The 17295-nt window shown below is 45.8% G+C and overlaps 1 protein-coding gene across 1 annotated transcript; it reads left to right on the top strand.

Annotated features, from left to right (window-relative positions):
• Window positions 1-3833: 3833 nt before the first annotated feature.
• On the top strand, window positions 3834-15165 carry ZFYVE19 (zinc finger FYVE-type containing 19). The gene is made up of 11 exons (XM_059819731.1): window positions 3834-3887; window positions 4446-4567; window positions 6411-6464; window positions 6996-7156; window positions 8396-8541; window positions 9443-9557; window positions 10124-10333; window positions 10829-10908; window positions 11632-11742; window positions 13165-13307; window positions 14715-15165. Exons 1-11 carry the CDS (start codon window positions 3834-3836, stop codon window positions 14779-14781), a joined length of 1263 nt encoding a protein of 420 aa, XP_059675714.1. The 3' UTR covers window positions 14782-15165.
• Window positions 15166-17295: the final 2130 nt, after the last annotated feature.

Here is a 17295-nt window from a genome sequence, read left to right as displayed (position 1 = left end):
CTGTTAAGGGTCCTTGTTAACCACTTTCTTTAAGGGATATGCACATTAGCTGGAGCTTCCACACATGTTCCAAACCACCTCCTGACCCTCTGCAGATATCAAAACCTTCAGCTTTCCTTTAATTATTGCTAAAATCTCCTGCCAGCAGTCTCCACTTCAGTTATATTACTCATGTATAAATCTGTGGCTGACCAAACAGGAAAATGCAAGATACAAAACATCCTGATGAATGGCATCCTTCTTACAATGACCACTGCTCATTTTCACCCCGAGTTAGTTGCAAATCTTAAATGGAGAAGCTGTAGCATTCACAAACGCTGCTAAGAGCTTAGGTGCATCCAGCTGCACAGTGTAAGGGGACTTGGAGCCGATGGACAATAATCCTCTCACAACAGGCATTGCCCATAAATAAAAATTATTTATAAGCTTGCTATTAACATTTATATTCCGAGATATATGAATTAAGAGTGAGTAGCCAGTAGACAGAATGGACACTATAGCCAAAAGTTAACACACTTAACACACCTTTGAAATCCAGCATGTAAGGATTTAACCTTAAAAAACAGAGGTATCTATCAGTGACAAATATATGTATGTATTCCCATATATGTACATAACTCATGACACAAACAGGTATTACATGAATTGTGTACAAAACCAGATCTCTGCTAAGAGAGACCCACTTCCATAAACCTGTGTACGTGGAAGAGACAGGACTGTTTGTGTCCATGTTGTTCCAATCTTACCTGCTTTGGGGCTGCCCAGGTTCCTATCTGGGAGGCAAATCAGGGCTTTCGAGTGGTACGCTTTTGTAATCTGTAAGAAGCAGAACAGAGATCTGTCAATTACTGCTGTAGGAGAAAAACAGCCTTGAATAAAGCACTACAGAAGCACATAAAAAATGTACTACTCATAGGTCTTTTTTTGTGTTTAATTTAAAACATATTTCCCTTACATAAGTAAATAACTGTGGTTGAGATGACGCTTGCTTGCATGACTAGAACCCCAATGCCTGACAGAAAATAAGGACAGCTTTTGGCATGCTGGTAGTACAGTTGGTTCCTCATTTAGAAGAAGAAAATGAGCCTACTGAAACAGCAAGAGAGTACTGAAACTCAGTTTTCAGTTTCACTGTGGTGATAATCTGCCCTTTTTATCCCACTGAACTGCAAGGAGAAACATTACAGCCTGGGAGACTTAGTAAGCAGATGGCCACATTTTGAATTAATTTGAACTTTTGCAGACCAGAAGTTTTACTTCTAGATGTGTTCCATTATAGTAATCAAGCCCCAAGATTATCAAGGCCAAGTGTAATACACTGGGGCACAGTTTCACAGCAAGTTAGAGAAGGACACAGCATTTGCAGCTGTAACTACGTAGGACAGAGAACTGAGTTTGGTAAGGAGAAGACAGATGAACCCAAGATCATTTAATCTCTCCTACACTTCAAACAGAAACTGAAAACCTCATGGCCTAAGTCGTCACATAGGATTTTAATAAACGGAGTTCCCTTTATCATGGGAAATATCTGCAGGCAAGAGAAAAAAAAAAAATAGAGAAAAGCTGCTGCTGTTCAGCTGCCAAATGGCCTTCTGGTGCCGGAGCTGAAGAACTGCGGGGGCCGGGCCCCCTCTGGTGGACACCAGCAGGAGAACGGGAACGGGAACGTGCCTCCTTCCTCTTCTCCAGCCACCCGAGGGTGGTCTTCCCCGGCCCTGCTCACGACTCCCAGTTCCACCCGGCAAGTTCAGCCGAAGCGTTTCTAAACAGGTAAGTTCAATTTCTTTAACTGTCTTGCTCCCTCCCGTGGGCCTCTGTGGGTGGTGCTCTCCGGTTCGGAAGGTTCTTTGGGTCGCTGCTCGTGTTTTGTGTTGAAGAGCGGCACTCCAAATTACACCTCTCAATCCGTAACATTCAGATTGAAATTTTCTCTTTCTCTTTTCCCATTGACCAGCTCGATAGCAAAGACAACATCAAATGAAGTCTTTTATTTGAGTCAATTCTGTTTTATATTTATCACAATTCCCTGCTTTATGCTTACAGTACCTGGAATTTCCAGGTGGTCTCCAATACAATTGCTGGACGGGTGCAAAGTTTAGCTTCCAAGTTTTATACAGTTGTCTTGCTAATGTTCTTTACCATTAAAAAGACCTGAAAGCATGAGAGGGGCTTTCCTCTTTTCCTTTCCAATCTTTTTCCTTTGCATTTAGCTTTGTTCAGATACTAATGAGTCTTACTTGCTTGAATACATCAGTCAGTTTCCTAATTTAATTATGTAGATCTTTACAGTGTGGACTTACTTATCTATTAAGCTGGAAAAATGCAAAATGTAATTGCAAACCCACACAATTAACAAGATGACTCATGGGAACCTAGAACTACACTCAGTGACTTTTTTTTTTGCAAACACTGTAGAACGTTGCCTTCTGAAGGCACGCAAACAAACACTGGCAGAAGTATTGGCTGGGGATAACTGGAGTTTTACAGTTCAGCTGATTTCATGCTCTTCTGGACCAGGATCTCACTATAGGTTTAAGACACAAAAACAGAGTAACTTGGGTGCAACCCTGTCAGCATTAGAGAATACACTTTTTGTCTTATGACAAAATGACAGCTAATGGGCAAAAATGCAACATCCTACTAACTGTGTCTGGCGCAGCGATGCCATACTGAAAGGGGGTTGCGGAGAGGTGGGTGCTGGTCTCTTCTCCCAAGTGACTAGCGACAGGACAAGAGGAAATGGCCTCAAGTTGCGCCAAGGGAGGTTTAGGCTGGATATTAGGAAAAATTTCTTTACTGAGAGAGTGGTGAAGTACTGGAACAGGCTGCCCAGGGAAGCGGTGGAGTCACCATCACCAGAGGTGTTCAAGGAATGTGTGGACGTGGCACTGCAGGACATGGTTTAGTGGGCATGGTGGTGTTGGGTTAATGGTTGGACTTGATGATCTTACAGCTCTTTTCCAACCTTAGTGATTCTGTGAAACTGCTGTAAGCAATTGCTTAACTACCTAACAAGAAACCAACGAAGCACCCAGCCCGCCGGTCCTCCCTCTCCCACCTCAGAAGTGGCAATGCCTTTCTCTACTGTGGGAACAGCGAACATCCCAGAAAGCGAGCTAGGCCGGGGCAAGGGGCCCGAGGGGCTGGGAGGCTGAGGCGGCGCCCACACCGTGGCGGCGGGCCGGCCGCCCTGGGTGCCCTCCTAGCGACGAGGGGCGCAGGGGAGAGGCGCTGCGGGGCCCCCCTCCTCCCCGACCCACCGCAGGGCGTACGGGGCCCACCAGTCGACCGCCAGAAGCTGACCATCACCTCAGCCCCGCCGCCGCGCTCCCCGGCCCGCTCGCCCGGCGCGCTGCCTGCCGGGAAATGGAGTCTTCCCTGGCCGGGGCAGCGGCACCAGACTACAGGTACCACAATGCATCGCGCGGCAGAGCCGGATGTTTTCAGGTCCCCAACGGCGACAGGTCGCTCCCGGCAGGCCCGGCGCCGGGCGCGGCGCGGAGCTCTGGGCAGTGTAGTTTATCCGCGGAGTGCCGCCTGGCGGCTGGAGGCGAGGAGGGCGGCTCGAAGGACTACAACTCCCGTCGGGCCGTGCGCCGTGGCGGGGCGTGGTGCCGTGCGGCACCGGCTCGGTGTGTGAGGGGCGGGGGGCCGGTGTCTCGCCCTTCCCGTTACGGATAGCGTCGGCTCGGTGCCGCGCTTTGCCTCCGCCGGCAGTTAAAGAAAGATCCGGGGTGTGGAGGGGGAACTATGGAGCTTGGCATAGCGGGGGCGCAGCGCCGTGCCTGAGCGCCGGGCAGGGCCCGGGCGGCGGCCGCGTCTCCGGTAGCGCCATGGATAGACGGTGCTACGGGTGTGCGTCCAAGTTCTCTGTCTTCAAGAAAGAGGCAAGTCCGGCTGAGGGGGGTCGGGAGCGGCTGCGAGGCGGAGCCCGGCCGGTCCTGCGGGCGCTTCCCCCGCAGTGCGAGGGCCTGAGCGGGAAGCGGGAAGTTCGCCTTTCCCGGCGCCGGGGCACGCTTCCCGGCCAGCTTCGTAGCGTTGCTTGCTTGCTTACTGAGCTCTCCTGGTGCCTATGTCTTTAAATATGTGCGGTCACTGAAAAAAAAAAAAAAAGGAAAAAAAAATCGTCATTAGATGTCATTCCTCTAATCCAATATTCGGTCATTGTCTCAGGGAGTTCCCCACATACACGCTCTGTTATACTATGGGATGAAATGGTGTCTCTGCTTCTAGCAGGAGTTATGTGCTTAAAGGCTCTTGAAAGTCTCCATATCTTCAGCAGCAGCTAGTGGTACAGTCCTTTTAAAAATCAGCCTAACCCCACCGTTATTTTTAGTGCACCTTGGCACGGGCATTGTTCCTGCATATGGCCAGCCAGAGCAATGGGGTGTGCATGGTGACTAGGTGCTGAGACTCTGTCCTGCCCCTCTCTTGTATCTCTGCAGTGTGGGTGCAAAAACTGTGGACGGTCATTCTGCTCAGGCTGCCTTAGCTTCAGTGCTGTTGTTCCCCGCTGTGGAAGCACTCAGCAGAAGGTGTGCAAGCAGTGTCACGGAAAACTAACTGGGTAAGACAGGAGTGTTTCTTCACCCAAAGACAATGTCCTGCTTTGTTTCTTCATTTTGCATCCCAATGTTGTGTTGCAGATTTCTGTGTGAGAGCTATGCCTTGCGCTTGTGTGTGCACACTGCCTGTACCCTGGAGTTTCAAGCCAGGCCGTAACTGAACTGCCGTTACATGAGCTGTGCAGTCCAAAAATAGGAATTAGGATTTGTGAGGCTGTTCTCTGTGGTGACAGAGTAGTCTGAAAGAACCAGGTTTAAATCTTCATGAATGGACACTGAATGCCTGTGGATACCTTAGCTAGATGGGACCAGGTTAAGCCCCGCTGTGTTATTGCCCAGAAATCTAAGCCCGTTTGAAAGCACTGACAGACTTTTCAGATGTGTAGTAGTTGAACGGCCTGACAATAAGATGTTCAAAGTGTAACTACCTTTGTGGGCAAACAGTGACACAAATCCTCATTGTTGAGGGGTCTCTGCTGTGTGTAGCTTAAAATTTTAGACTTAAAATTTTAAGGCATAAAATCGGTTTGCTTTAAAAAGAAAAAAAAATATTTGCAAACATAACCTGTAGATTGCCTGTTGAACATAAAAAAAAAAAAGTAATTCAGTAGCAGTATGGGTTATACACATGAACAAGTAACACGAGCATAAGTGTACACCAGAAACCCTCTCTCAGCCAATTCTCTGTGTCCTCTTCCTTCCCTTGCATTTCTCTTATCTCTGTTCCTCACTTCTCTCCTATAGCAAGGAATTTTCACCAGCAAGTGGGGAATTTCCTGGCTCTGCAGGTGTCTAAAGGAGAATAGCCTCTCATTAGCAGAAGTCTTCATTTCAGAAGCACTGGCTTATGAAAACAGTGTGAGCTATTGAGAGTGAAAATACAGTATTCAGTCTTTCAGTTTTGAAATTTTCTGATTTCCATTTACAACTCCAAAGCCATTAAGAAAACAGGGCAGCCTTTCTCCATGTTTCTTTTGGGTTTTTTTCTCATCTGTTTAATGTCAGTACTATAGAGTTACAGCTGAAAAATATCCTTCCTGACTGGATAGCAGGTAGATAATGCATGTAGGCTGCAGCTCTGTAAGCTGCATATATTGTTGTTCTTCATGCAAATAGCTTTCAGAACTGAAACCTTAGAACTGGAAAGTGGTCTGACAGTGTTGCATTCATTTGTTACTATACAGGCCTTAGCACAGCGCAGATGTGTTTGTAGCTGTGACTTCTAAGAATGAATAAAATATGCGAACTGCCTTACATAAGTGTGTAGTTTAGCAGCTCAGCCTGAATACAGCAAAGGAGAAGATAGTTACACAAGATGTGTTTGTGTTGTGCAGTGTTCAAGCGTCCTAGAAGATGTCATTATGATACTGGTGGTTATATAATAATTCTTGTAACGTTTTGTTTAGCTTGTGCATTATATAATTCTGTGCTTGTTGCGTGCCACAGCTCCTTTCAGAGTGTTCTGCTGCATGGAAGCTAATTGCACTGGGAGTCTTACCTAACTACGCTCTATCTGCTCTCTGAGTGGGAAGGTGCAGGCTGTGGGAGGCAACGGTATTTCAGCTCCTCCCTCTTTGGGTCACTGGTGACCATATTAAATCACATTTTGTCCAGATGCAGAACAAAGGACCAAAGAACTAGAAAAGAAGTCCCCTGCTGTCCCAGGCAGCTATATTATCTTAATCCCTTCCATAAGCTGATTGCTGTCCCTATTAATGAGGTTATGAAAGGGGCTGTACCAGGAGGTCGAGAAATGTATACTGATTCCTTTTGAGTTGAGAACCTAGATGACTGAAGCAGTGCCAGTACCTTGAGTTCAGAGAAATCGTTGTTTTTGTCTTCCAGAGAGGGATCTCAAAGCAGTTCAGCAAAATGGTCGCCACCAGAAAACTACAAAAAGTGAGTTGCATTTGCCAATCAGACAGTTGTTTCTGCTGCAGAGTAGCCTTTCAGGCCCTCACTCCTTGTCCCCTATAGAGACCAGCAAAAGTGGGGGTTGTGATGTGGGTATTTGCTTGTTCAGAATTAGATTAAGGATGGGGCTTTTGTTTTGTTGTTTGGGTTTTTTGTTTATTTGTTTGGGGGAGTGAGGTGTGTGCTCTTTTGAATAGACTCCTGAACAGCCACCTGCCAGCCTTTATCTGTGACTGATCCGGGTTGGCTTGCAAACAGGAACCTGGTGGTGAAATGTTCCTTGTCTCCTTGGAAACGGTGCCAGGTGTGCTGCTCCTGTGAGCTAAGGTTTTCCTTACTCTTGGGAGTACCTCATTGTGCTGATATGGGAGAGCCTGGTACAGGAAGGAGTGGTTTCTGTTCTGTTCTACACCGACATTCTTCAAATAGCCTGCTGGGTTCACAGCGGATGTTTTCATATCTCAGGGTTTAAACCTCTGTTCTCAATTGTCATGTCTTTTTCCATCTTTGTCACAGGCGTGTAGCAGCTTTTGAGGCTAAGCAAAACCAGCTGAAAGAACAACAGAAGGCAGCTGCAAAATCCCCAGGTCAAGCAGGCTCCAGATACCAGGGGCTCTCAAAAGAGGATAGAGCTATTGCAGAGAGACTGGAGAGGCTCAGGGAGGAAAGGAGACCAAGTGAGTTTTGGGGGATACCGGAGATACCTTGGGTGGGAACACTGCTACTTGGGAAACATGGAACCTGGAGGGAGAGAGAAGTGCTGGGCGTTCAGAACCTGCCTTTTTAGGGAATTGAAGGGTTAAAATTGGACAGAGAATCCACATCCTGCTGCCACAATGATCAGATTCTAAAATGATTTTAAATTTATGTTCCAGTTTCTTTTTGCTTCTTGGGGTTTCCCTTGAAACTGCTTCACAGTTTGGGGGCAGTATCTTACCTCTAAAATCACTTGCTCATTTGCCATTGTTTGGGGTAAAAGTTTGTGTCAAGCCCAATAGGAGTGGTCTTTGCCCAAACTACTTTGCAGAAGGTTTCCTGTGGGTTGCTGACCCAGGGAACAGCAGTACCAGTCTCTGTGAGATTATGTTCTGGCCAGCCTTGTCTCACAGAGGAGAAAAGGGACTGTCATCCCAGTCCACAGCCATCAGGTTCCGGGACAGCCTTGTGGTGCTTATGGGAGAATAAACTATTTAAAAAATTATATGTGATCTCTAAAAGGGAAAGGACACACTGCAGAGTGGTTACCTGATTATCATAGAATCATTTAGGTTGGAAAAGACCTTTAAGATCATCAAGTCCAACCGTAAACCTAATGCTACCAAGTCCCCCACTAAACCATGTCCCCAAGTGCCACATCTACACATCTTGTAAATACCTCCAAGGATGGTGACTCAACTACTTTCCTGGGAAGCCTGTTCCAATGCTTGATAACTCTTTCAGTGAAGAAATTTTTCCTAATATCCAATCTAAACCTCCCCTGATGCAACTTGAGGCCATTGCCTCTTGTTCTGTTATGTGGCAGGGGAGGGTATCAGTCTGATGTGCCTTAGGATTACATTAAGAGATGTGGAAGCAATGGACTGTACTGCCTAAATGACACTTATTTCTCTGTCTGTCCCTAGTATCCCGAGTCAGCTGATTGCCGAATGACATTACCCTAATACTCGCCTTATGGCTAGGAGATAAACTGTCAAGGAGACAAGGACTTGGAAGAAAAGGATAGCAGTTAGCATTAGGGTAGTCTCTGAGTCACTTCAGTATGACCCCTCATTTACGTCAGGGGCTGAGAGAGGTTTTTGCTCAGGTGTTCAGAGTTGGATTCCAGAAAGGAATACAATTTTAAGAAAAAAAAAATTTGAAGCCTTTTGTTTTCAGTAACAGATTAATCTCCTCCCTTGGGTTGTTCTGAATTGCAGAGTCCATCCCTACTCAGGCTGAGATCGAAGCCAGGCTGGCTGCCCTGAAGGAGGACTGCTGGGGACCTGTTCCATCCACACAGGAAATGGAGGACCGGTTGGCTGTCCTGCAGGGGAGAGATCCTCCTTCCCAGGCTCCCAGACCTGTAAGCTCTCTCAGCTCTTTAGCCAGCAATGTGTTCTGAGCTGACACAGTAACTGGTGTCCCAGCATGGTGGCTGTTCTTCCCTCTTCAGCTTTTTTGTGTCCAGTGGCTCCCTTCAGAAATCTCCGTTTCCTGTTTCTGTCATTACTCCAGGAGCAAATGGCCAGCCTTTACCAGTTCACTGCTTCAGTTTGAATGCAGTATGTTCCTTTATGTCAAATATAGTTCCTGTATTTATTTTAACAATAGATGCTAAGTTTTTCCCTCTCAACCCATTTGTATACCTAAGTGGTCTGATATTTTTTCAGAGCTGTTTGTCTGGGTTTGGGGCTTACCAGCCCTACCTTCTAATTGTATCTTGTACTTGTTACTGCATCCCAGCTGGGCAAAATCCTATTAATTATTCCAGAAATGGAAGCACAGAGTGGTTAGTCTGAGACTGCAGGGGAATGCGTTGGATATATGCCTTCAAAGCCTATATGAATGATCTTGTCCCCGAGAAATTGTTTCCTCATGCTCCTTTTTCAGCAGTGCTGCACACCCAGCTGTTATCATAGGCTTCAGCGGGCTGCTGGCTGACACTGTTGAGAATGGCACTTTATTTACATTGGAGGTAGTGGCAGAGCTGGGATTGGGATCCAGCAGCATGGACTCCTATATATTCAGCACCACTTTGCCGTGTTTGATTGACTGCTTTTAGAGTTGTGCGCATTCTGCACCTCTGAGAATGAAGCCCTGAAAGTCTTATACCAGATAACCGTAAGCTGAGACTCTTAAGATCAGTGGATGCATCTTTTTATGCTGCTCCCACCTAGGGTGATCTTGGTTACCAAACTTTTCCTCTGACTGAGTATGCTGCTTTCCTCCCATTTGCCTTTTCCCATGCCCTCCTTGTTTCTTAGGTACACCAACCTCCTGATACCAGAAGTCTGGTCCAGCAGACAGATGACCTGTTAACTCAACTGTCTGAGGAAGTTGCCATTGACGAGCATTACAGACCAAGAGTCCAGCCTCAAGGTATCTATTTTGGCTTCCAAAGACCTGTTTCTGTCTAATAATGTGTGTGCTGTAGTGAGAAGGGAATATGTGCCTCCCTATCTAGCTTACAGGTGAGTTGGGTGTCCACTTTGTCCTTATCTCCTCCTTATGACTCCCAAACGGACCAAGAGCAGCCATCTGGCTCCATACTGGGTCTTGTTGTCTTTGCCTGGGAGATGGTTCCTTCTTCTCAGGGTTGCATTATTCAGATTGCTCCTCTCTGTTTCTCTAAGGTGACCCTTCCCTGGGGAGGAGCTGTTGCTACTCCTAACACACCTGTGCTCTGTTACAAAACATCAGAATCTGGGATACCATTATCTTACTAGCTGCAGTGCTTTCTCTGTAATCTCACTGTAAACCACAGATTAGCTCACTTTCTTCTCTTCATGTGCAGTGCGGATCCTACTGTGGCATGCCTTCTCCCATTATTACCAAGATTAATGGAGAGCAGCAAGCTGCTCTCATACCATTGCTTTAGTCATGTTGTCTGTGCCCAAGGAACATTGCTGCTGAGTCACCAGCATGTTCTGTGTGTCTATTTGCAGCTGTTAGTAGCCAAAGTTTGAATGATCTCAATCGGGAAAGTGAAGATTGTGTTTGCCCTGCAAATCTGGACCCAAAACAGCTAGAGGAAGAGAAGAATAAACTTCTGGCAGAAGCTGCTGCTGAGCTGCGGGAAGAGAACACTAGGCAGGAAAAGATCCTACAAGTTGCCAAGAGACTAGCAGTGCTCAGAGGCGAGGACCCAGAGAAAGGTGGGTCACAGACAAGAATACAGTGTCAAGAGAGGAACCAAGTTCCTGTGACAGAGTAATTTTGTTTTCTGAGAGGCGTTTATCCATTTAATTCCTCTGTTCTGCAAGAAACAGACTGAGATTTGGTTCTGTCCTGTAAAGTTGTACAGGTTGGTTCATCAAGAAATCAGTATGAAAGTTCTTAGTTGAGGGAAAAGGCTGGAGCTGTAAGGTCAGACAGTTTTGTCTTGCACCCTTCTTTGAGATAATTCTAGCATGCTCTGGTGAGGTTAACAAAGCTTTTAAAAGCAAAGCTCTATTTTTGGTGGGGATTTTTTCCTTCCCTCTTCCAATATTAAAAACAAACAGTAAAGCCCTTTTTGAGGAGTCCCCATCTGAAAAGGATCTGTCTGTGCCAAAACCAGCTCATACCACAAAGGATTGTCTCTGACACGTAAGTGGGCACAAGGTTTGAGGCAGGTGTGGGTTACAGTCTCCTGTCTCTTACTCCTGCAGTTACACTGGAAACCTATAAACTCCCTGACAGTGATGAGGAAGTGGCTGAGGAGGAAGCCATTTGCAGAGTGCTAAAACAGGTCAGAAGTGGCAGCTGTGGCCTCGTTTATCTTCCTCTCAATTATTCCCAAGTGTGTATGTTGACCTGTTGAGCGTGCAAAGGATGTGTTTCTGTTCCTGGGCAGAGTTTCATTCCTTCCCCTCCTAGTGCTTTTCCAGTGCTAGCTTCCATGGGCCATTCAGCTACAGGCGATTGGCAACATTACTTGTAGTCTGTCACATTGTCTTTCTCATTCATGCTTAGTGTCTCTTGTGGTGTGTGTCTCCTCACCAATCCCACTCTGCTGGTACTTCCTTACTGCTTGTTTCATCTTTTCCCCCACCCAGCTAGAACATGGATGATGAGATGTGTGCTGTTTAGCGCAGCTTATGCCTAGATTTCTCTCTAAAATGTCTATGAATTATCTTGCAGGCAGACATGAGCTTTCTGTCTGTTTCTGCCTGATTACAGACCACGTGCGCGTGATTAGCATGATGTTGAGGGTCTGCTGATAGCTGCACTGCAAAGCAGAGTGTGTTAGCTGAAGGCCCCTGCTGCTATGCTGGCTGTTCACAATGTACACACAGTGTTCAGAGCGCAGACAGAGCAAGCTCACATCTGTCTGGATAACACCAGATGTATTCAGACTTGTCATCTCCTGTTACTGCATGAGAGCAAGGAGAAGGGCAGGAGGTTTAGAGCCTGGAATGAGGCTCCCAACTGTGTTTGAAACAAGAGGCTTCTTGCTTTCTGCTGTTACCAGCTCACAGAGGAAGCAGCCCTGGATGAAGCAAGTGGATTCAACATTCCTCCAGATCAGACCACCCAACCAGAACCCTCGCAACAGAACCTGCATAAGAAAGCAAAGCAAAAGGTCAGTGAGTTGGTCAGGATCTCTTGAAATGACATGTTCCAGGGTCTCGGGAGAGTACAGTTCTGCAGCAAAAGTTTGCTGTATCCTAGGCTTGATGCAGAAAAAAAAAAACCAACCAGCTTCTCCAGAGCAGACAAGCTGAGTGGCTTCTGCAAGGCTGACCAGCCCTGAGTACAGCTGTGAGTCATCCTTGTACTTTTAAAAGGAATTGCTCCCTGGAATACAATTCCTTTCAGGCTGATTTTCTGCTGAATGGGATGGTGTCCTCTAAACCCAGAGGAGTTAGCAGAGACCTTGCAAGATGGATATTAGAGAAGGGATTTTTAACTCACCAATATAATTAGACCAAGAAGGCCACGGTATAGTACTATACAGCCTGAACCAGGGTGAGTGGGAGGTTTGCCAGTGCTTTCACCATGTGCAGAATAGAACCTCTAGACAGTAATTGACTGTCTGTGTTCTCATATAACGTCAGAGGAAGGAATTAGTAACAAGATACCGCATGCTCAGAACAGATTCCAGCCTATTATGGAAATACATACACCTTCTCTAATGTGTATTACAAGAATTAAATGGACCTGTGACTCACAGAGACCTGACAGGCCTGTCCCCAGTAGAAGAAATTATTTAATTGTAAGCATTATTGAAAACATCCATCTCATAGGTATGCCACCTTGTGCATCTGGGATTACTGATGTAAAAGATAGTGCCATCTTGTTGTTGTTGTGTTAGGAAGCTGCCTTTGCCAGTGTGCAGGCACTGTGTCCTAGTGCATGTATGGCTGTTCAGTTCCACAAGAGTTCTCTGTAAAGCAGAAGGAGGCAATAGATGGCCTTATGGATAGATTTTAGATTATGATTTCAGAAGATCTTTTTGGCCCAACCTCAGCTACAAATCAATAGTAGGGGCCTTTTGGCAAATCGCTTCCTTTGTCCCCAGTTTTCTTTCTATAACAGGGAGAAAACAACCCCCCACCTCCCCAGTGCTTTCCCTTCCCACATAACTGCTTTCAGCAAAACTGATGATCACTTACCTTTGCAGCAGGGATTGTCAGTCACTTGCTATTGCTGTGGTGCCTGCCAGAAGATCTGGGCTTCACGCTCGTAACACAGTATGGACAATGTTGGTGTATATTGCTGTAGACACTAAATGAGGGTCAATACCTGTTTACCTTCCGAGCAACATAGATTCATGAGCAAATGATAGGGAGTACCTTGGGTTTTTATTTTAACAATCTAGGTATGTATAGAACCTATCCTTGATCTCTTGGCAATGCAAATTCACCTCACAGACTTAGGATCAACAGAAAGTGAACTATGGACCATGTGACATGTTGTTGTGGCCATCATGCATTACAATGGAAGTCCTCTATTGTCTCTGCTGGGGTTTGAATTCTGTGTTTCTGTTTTCTTTGTGAATTAGAGCCAGACTCCAACCACCACAGCTCTTGCCAGGGCAGGTGACAGTGATGAGGATGAGTTACCCTGGTGCTGTATCTGCAACGAAGATGCCACTTTGCGCTGCCACGGGTGCGATGGGGACCTCTACTGCCAGCGCTGTTTTAGGTAGGTCTATGCAATTCCTCTTAGTCTGAGAGCCAGGTCACAGGTAAGCTTGGCTGCTTTTGTTTGTTCTTCCTGTTGAGCAGAAAAACGGGCAGTAGAAGGGAGGATTTGAGGAACCCAGATCTAAGCTGAAATACTTCGTGCAATCAGTAGTTATGCCAGACTTCAGGGACTAAACTGGTCCTAGGCAGAAATGTTCTGTCTGTACTGCTCCAGTGCATGTTTGGGCACATTGTCTGAGTGTTCTCTGGAGCAGATGATGTGTTGCATTGCGTGGGATGGGATAAGTCAGACCATTGTTCAGCAACTCCTGTGACTTGTTAATGACATTGATGGATGATCTGAGCTGGAGTGCCATAAGAGGGGAGATCAGATAGTATAAATTCCTGAGGCATTTCTTCAGTTGAGACTCTGCAGTCTTAAACCGTATAAAAAAAAAACTTGTTGAAATATGTATGGGTGAGCCTTTTTTCCTCAGTCAGGCCTTGCAGCAGCTATAGTCTCTGTTTTTAAACACCTGTAGCTTGATTTTTGACAAAAAAGTTGCATGTCTCAGATCTGGAGGGTTAATTCCTTTGAATACAAAGCTATTCCTCACAGCTTGTGTGGCTTCTCTTTTTCAAGCCTCAAAAGTATTGGGTAGTTGGCTGGGTTCTCAGATCAGTGCTGGATGACTTTTAGACAGCAGGATGCTAAGAATCTGGTTGGGATAGTAAGAGATGCTTTTGTGTATATTCTTTCATTTCCTGCAAATGTTTTTGTAGAGAGATGGAAATGGAGTGGGGGAGAACATATGAAAATAGTAAGAAAACATATGACTGGCAATGTTAGATGATTAAAAACAAACCAACCAAACAAACGTATCAGACAACAAACATCAGTAAAAGCACAATCAGCAGTCTGGCAGGTGAGTGAGTGTATCAGTTGCATGCTGCAAATGCAAGCTTGTGTCTTACTCAACACTGCCGGCTTCTGCGCATGGTTAAGACAGCTGCCAATACACTGCATTTTACCCACAACAGCTATTTTTCAGAGTTGTGTGGAGCAGACTGTCATTTTCACTGTTGTCACAGGAGTTGCTAATGTGGGAATTGCAGACACGCTGCTGAAAATGAGCCACCAGTTACATGAATCTCTCAAAGAGGGAAAGAGACAGAGGGACCTATTGTCATTTCCCATTCCAGCAGGCAAGGATGAGCAGACCTTTCCACAAAGCACCTCAGAGCTTTCTGTTACAAGCAAATATCTCAAGTAGTCAGTCCACGTGGCTGCCAGTCAGGTCCTCACAGGTAACTCTTGGGATAGGTTTCTAGTTAAGGGCTGCTGGGAGACAGCTGCTGCAGTGGCTAGGGGTGAATTCCCTGCCTGGGTATTTAATTCTGACTGTACTTTGTGTTTGCTTCTCAGGGAAGGCCATGATGAGTTTGACCTGAAGGACCACCACACTTCCCGCTATCATCTTCCTTGCAAGTAGAAGTGGTCATACTCTTCGTGGGCAGAAAAGGAGATGGAGAACGGGAAAAGAGAGGAGTCGCCCAGATGGGAAGAGTCCAAGTGGATTTGCAGCCAAAACGGGTGATGTTTTGGACAGTTAAAGGATGTACTGTAATCTGAGAGAGGCTTGGAGGGCGTGTGACTTTGTCCTCATATATCCAACCAGAGAAGTGCAGGGTTTTCTGTGCATGCTTGGGCATAAGTGAGGACTTGATATGAGGAGGTGGATATGAGTCTATGAATACAGGTGGTAAGGCAATACGGGTAGCAGTAAAGATGTGTGTTTAAGGCAGTACTGACCAGCTGATAAGTAACTTCCTGCTTTTCCTAACAGATTACACACTGATTCAACAGGCAGCAAAGCACTTTGCACTAAGAAAACTGTCTACGTTGTTATCATGTGTGTGACGAGAACTTCCAAAGCGTAATAAAAACTATTTACGGAGGCCTGTGGTTAGTGTCTCTCCTGGAAATGCCTGATAGCCCTTTGCAAAACTTTGCCCTCTTGTAATGGTATCTTAGTCCTAGTGTCAAGTTGCTTAGGTAAAGAAATGAAGGATCATGAAGTCATCAAAAATGTTTCTGTGGTGTGGCTGGAAAAGGTGCAGGGGCTGTTCTGCCTTGATGGGCAGTGTTGCTCACGTACTTGAAATGAAGGATGCTTTGTAAAGGTAATCTGCTACTGATGCACAGTGCTGTGATCTGCAACAGCTGCGCCGAGGTTCCATGTGGTCTGGAAGAGCAGCATGTTAGTCTGGAAGAGCTGTGTATTAGTCTGAAAGCGGGGTTTGGCTCTGTTTATTATTTGGTCCCCTGGTAGGATAAAGATATTACCTGTATGATGCTCTTTATCTGGGTATGAGAGAAGCTCAGTTTAATATGCTCTTATCCCTCCCTGGAGACAGTCCAGATGCAAGGGGCACTTGCCAGTGACCAAAGCACCCAGAATTGCTTCAAATACCTGACTAAACTTGCTCTAAATTGTCTCTAATGTCCCATGAGGGTGAGCTCTTCCCAGGGCTATAATGTGACTTCTGAGACAGCTCTCTAAGGCTTACAAATTCCAATGGCAAAAAAATCAAGGATTTGCCTCTGACAGGGAGTTTCCAATGAATCTTGCCTGTCTGGTTTGACACTGCCGCTCCCAGCTGTCTGCCCTGCCCCTGTGCTTAAGGTCACTGCCTCTGTAGGGGAGTTGACGAAACAATGTTTGCCTGTACCTCAGCCACCCCTGGTCAGAGCACAGCAAATAAATTAAACTACTGCTGAAGATGGGTTTGTGCTAACATGCTGGACTGGATCAGGCCCTTCAACAGAAACTTGTATCAGACAATGTAGACTAGCAATACTGCAGGTTAACACACTATAAAAAGTGCAAGTGTATCTGGCAGTGCCATCAAAACCCTTTGTTAGTAAGGGGTGGCAAAACCTGACTCTTGTGGAGGATCTTCTTTCTCCTGGCAGTCCTTGCTTCACCAGTGCCTGTCTCTTTGGGACAGGTAGATAGGAAAACTACTTGAGTTGTTGAGAACTCACAATGAGCCCCATGTTACACAAAATATAAGTAGTTACTGCCTTGAGGAGCTTTGCAGTCTTAAAAATTAAAACAGAATGCTGTTCTAGCTTTGTGTTATTATAGGAATGACACTTTTTCATTGCTATTTGACCCGGATAATTACGCTGATAGCAAGACAGCCCAATTCTGTCTTAAGTTAAATCCTTTGTGTTTTGCATGTACAGGAGAAGATACAAATACCTGTTCTTATCTCTTCTAAGACTGATCCACTCCTTTGGGCTCCTGTGTCCTTTCCAAGCAGTTAGTAAACATTTTAATTCTTGCTTTACAGCTACTTTTTTTTTTTAATATCTTAGTATGAGCTGGTGTATTACTTGCAACATTTTGAATGCTTCATCAGCCACAACCAAACTTTGAGCTCCTTGTGCAGTTAGGCAGCCTGTGTCTTGTAAGCCCTGCCCTGTTCACATCGGTAGTAAAGGAGCAGGTTACAGCTTCTAAACTGGAAGCAGTTTATTTAGTTTCCCAGATTGGTTTCTGTGGGGTCATCCCAAGGAATCTAGAAATGCACCCAACCCAATACCTGAAATAGAACTTAGTCATACATGGAAGAGTCTATTCAGTCATACACACACATGCTGATGCTTTCCTTGCACCACTAATGGACGTTTTTGTGGCTGCTGAGCTTTCTGTGTGTAATTGGCCGTTTTAGTAGCAGCCCAATCACTTTCCCCTGAAAAGCCATTCCCACTGTAGCTGTTGCCTCAGTGACCTCCAGGTAGGAGGGGTAGAAGGGGTATCTAGATCACCTGTCTGCAGGAAGCAAACCTAGCTGAATCCATCATTGTGAAAGAGGAATGCTGCATGACCTTTAAGTAAGTGGGCAGTGCACTTTTAGCTGTGTTGCTTACTCCCTGTCCTTGTCTGTAAAAAGGTGCTGGTAAACAAGTAAAGATACTGGTAAACAATCAGTTCCTG

The sequence above is a fragment of the Gavia stellata genome, chromosome 7, assembly GCF_030936135.1.
Source record: "Gavia stellata isolate bGavSte3 chromosome 7, bGavSte3.hap2, whole genome shotgun sequence".
Taxonomy (NCBI): domain Eukaryota; kingdom Metazoa; phylum Chordata; class Aves; order Gaviiformes; family Gaviidae; genus Gavia; species Gavia stellata.
This window is presented reverse-complemented; position numbering and strand designations above follow the sequence as displayed.

What these genes read in the sequence shown, in the direction of transcription:
- ZFYVE19 (XM_059819731.1), top strand. Translation starts at nt 3,834, where the DNA reads ATGGATAGACGGTGCTACGGGTGTGCGTCCAAGTTCTCTGTCTTCAAG. An exon ending in TCTCTGTCTTCAAGAAAGAG is followed by an intron (nt 3,888 to 4,445) that starts GCAAGTCCGGCT and finishes GTATCTCTGCAG; the next exon opens with TGTGGGTGCAAAAACTGTGG. An exon ending in CAGGGAGGAAAGGAGACCAA is followed by an intron (nt 7,157 to 8,395) that starts GTGAGTTTTGGG and finishes TCTGAATTGCAG; the next exon opens with AGTCCATCCCTACTCAGGCT.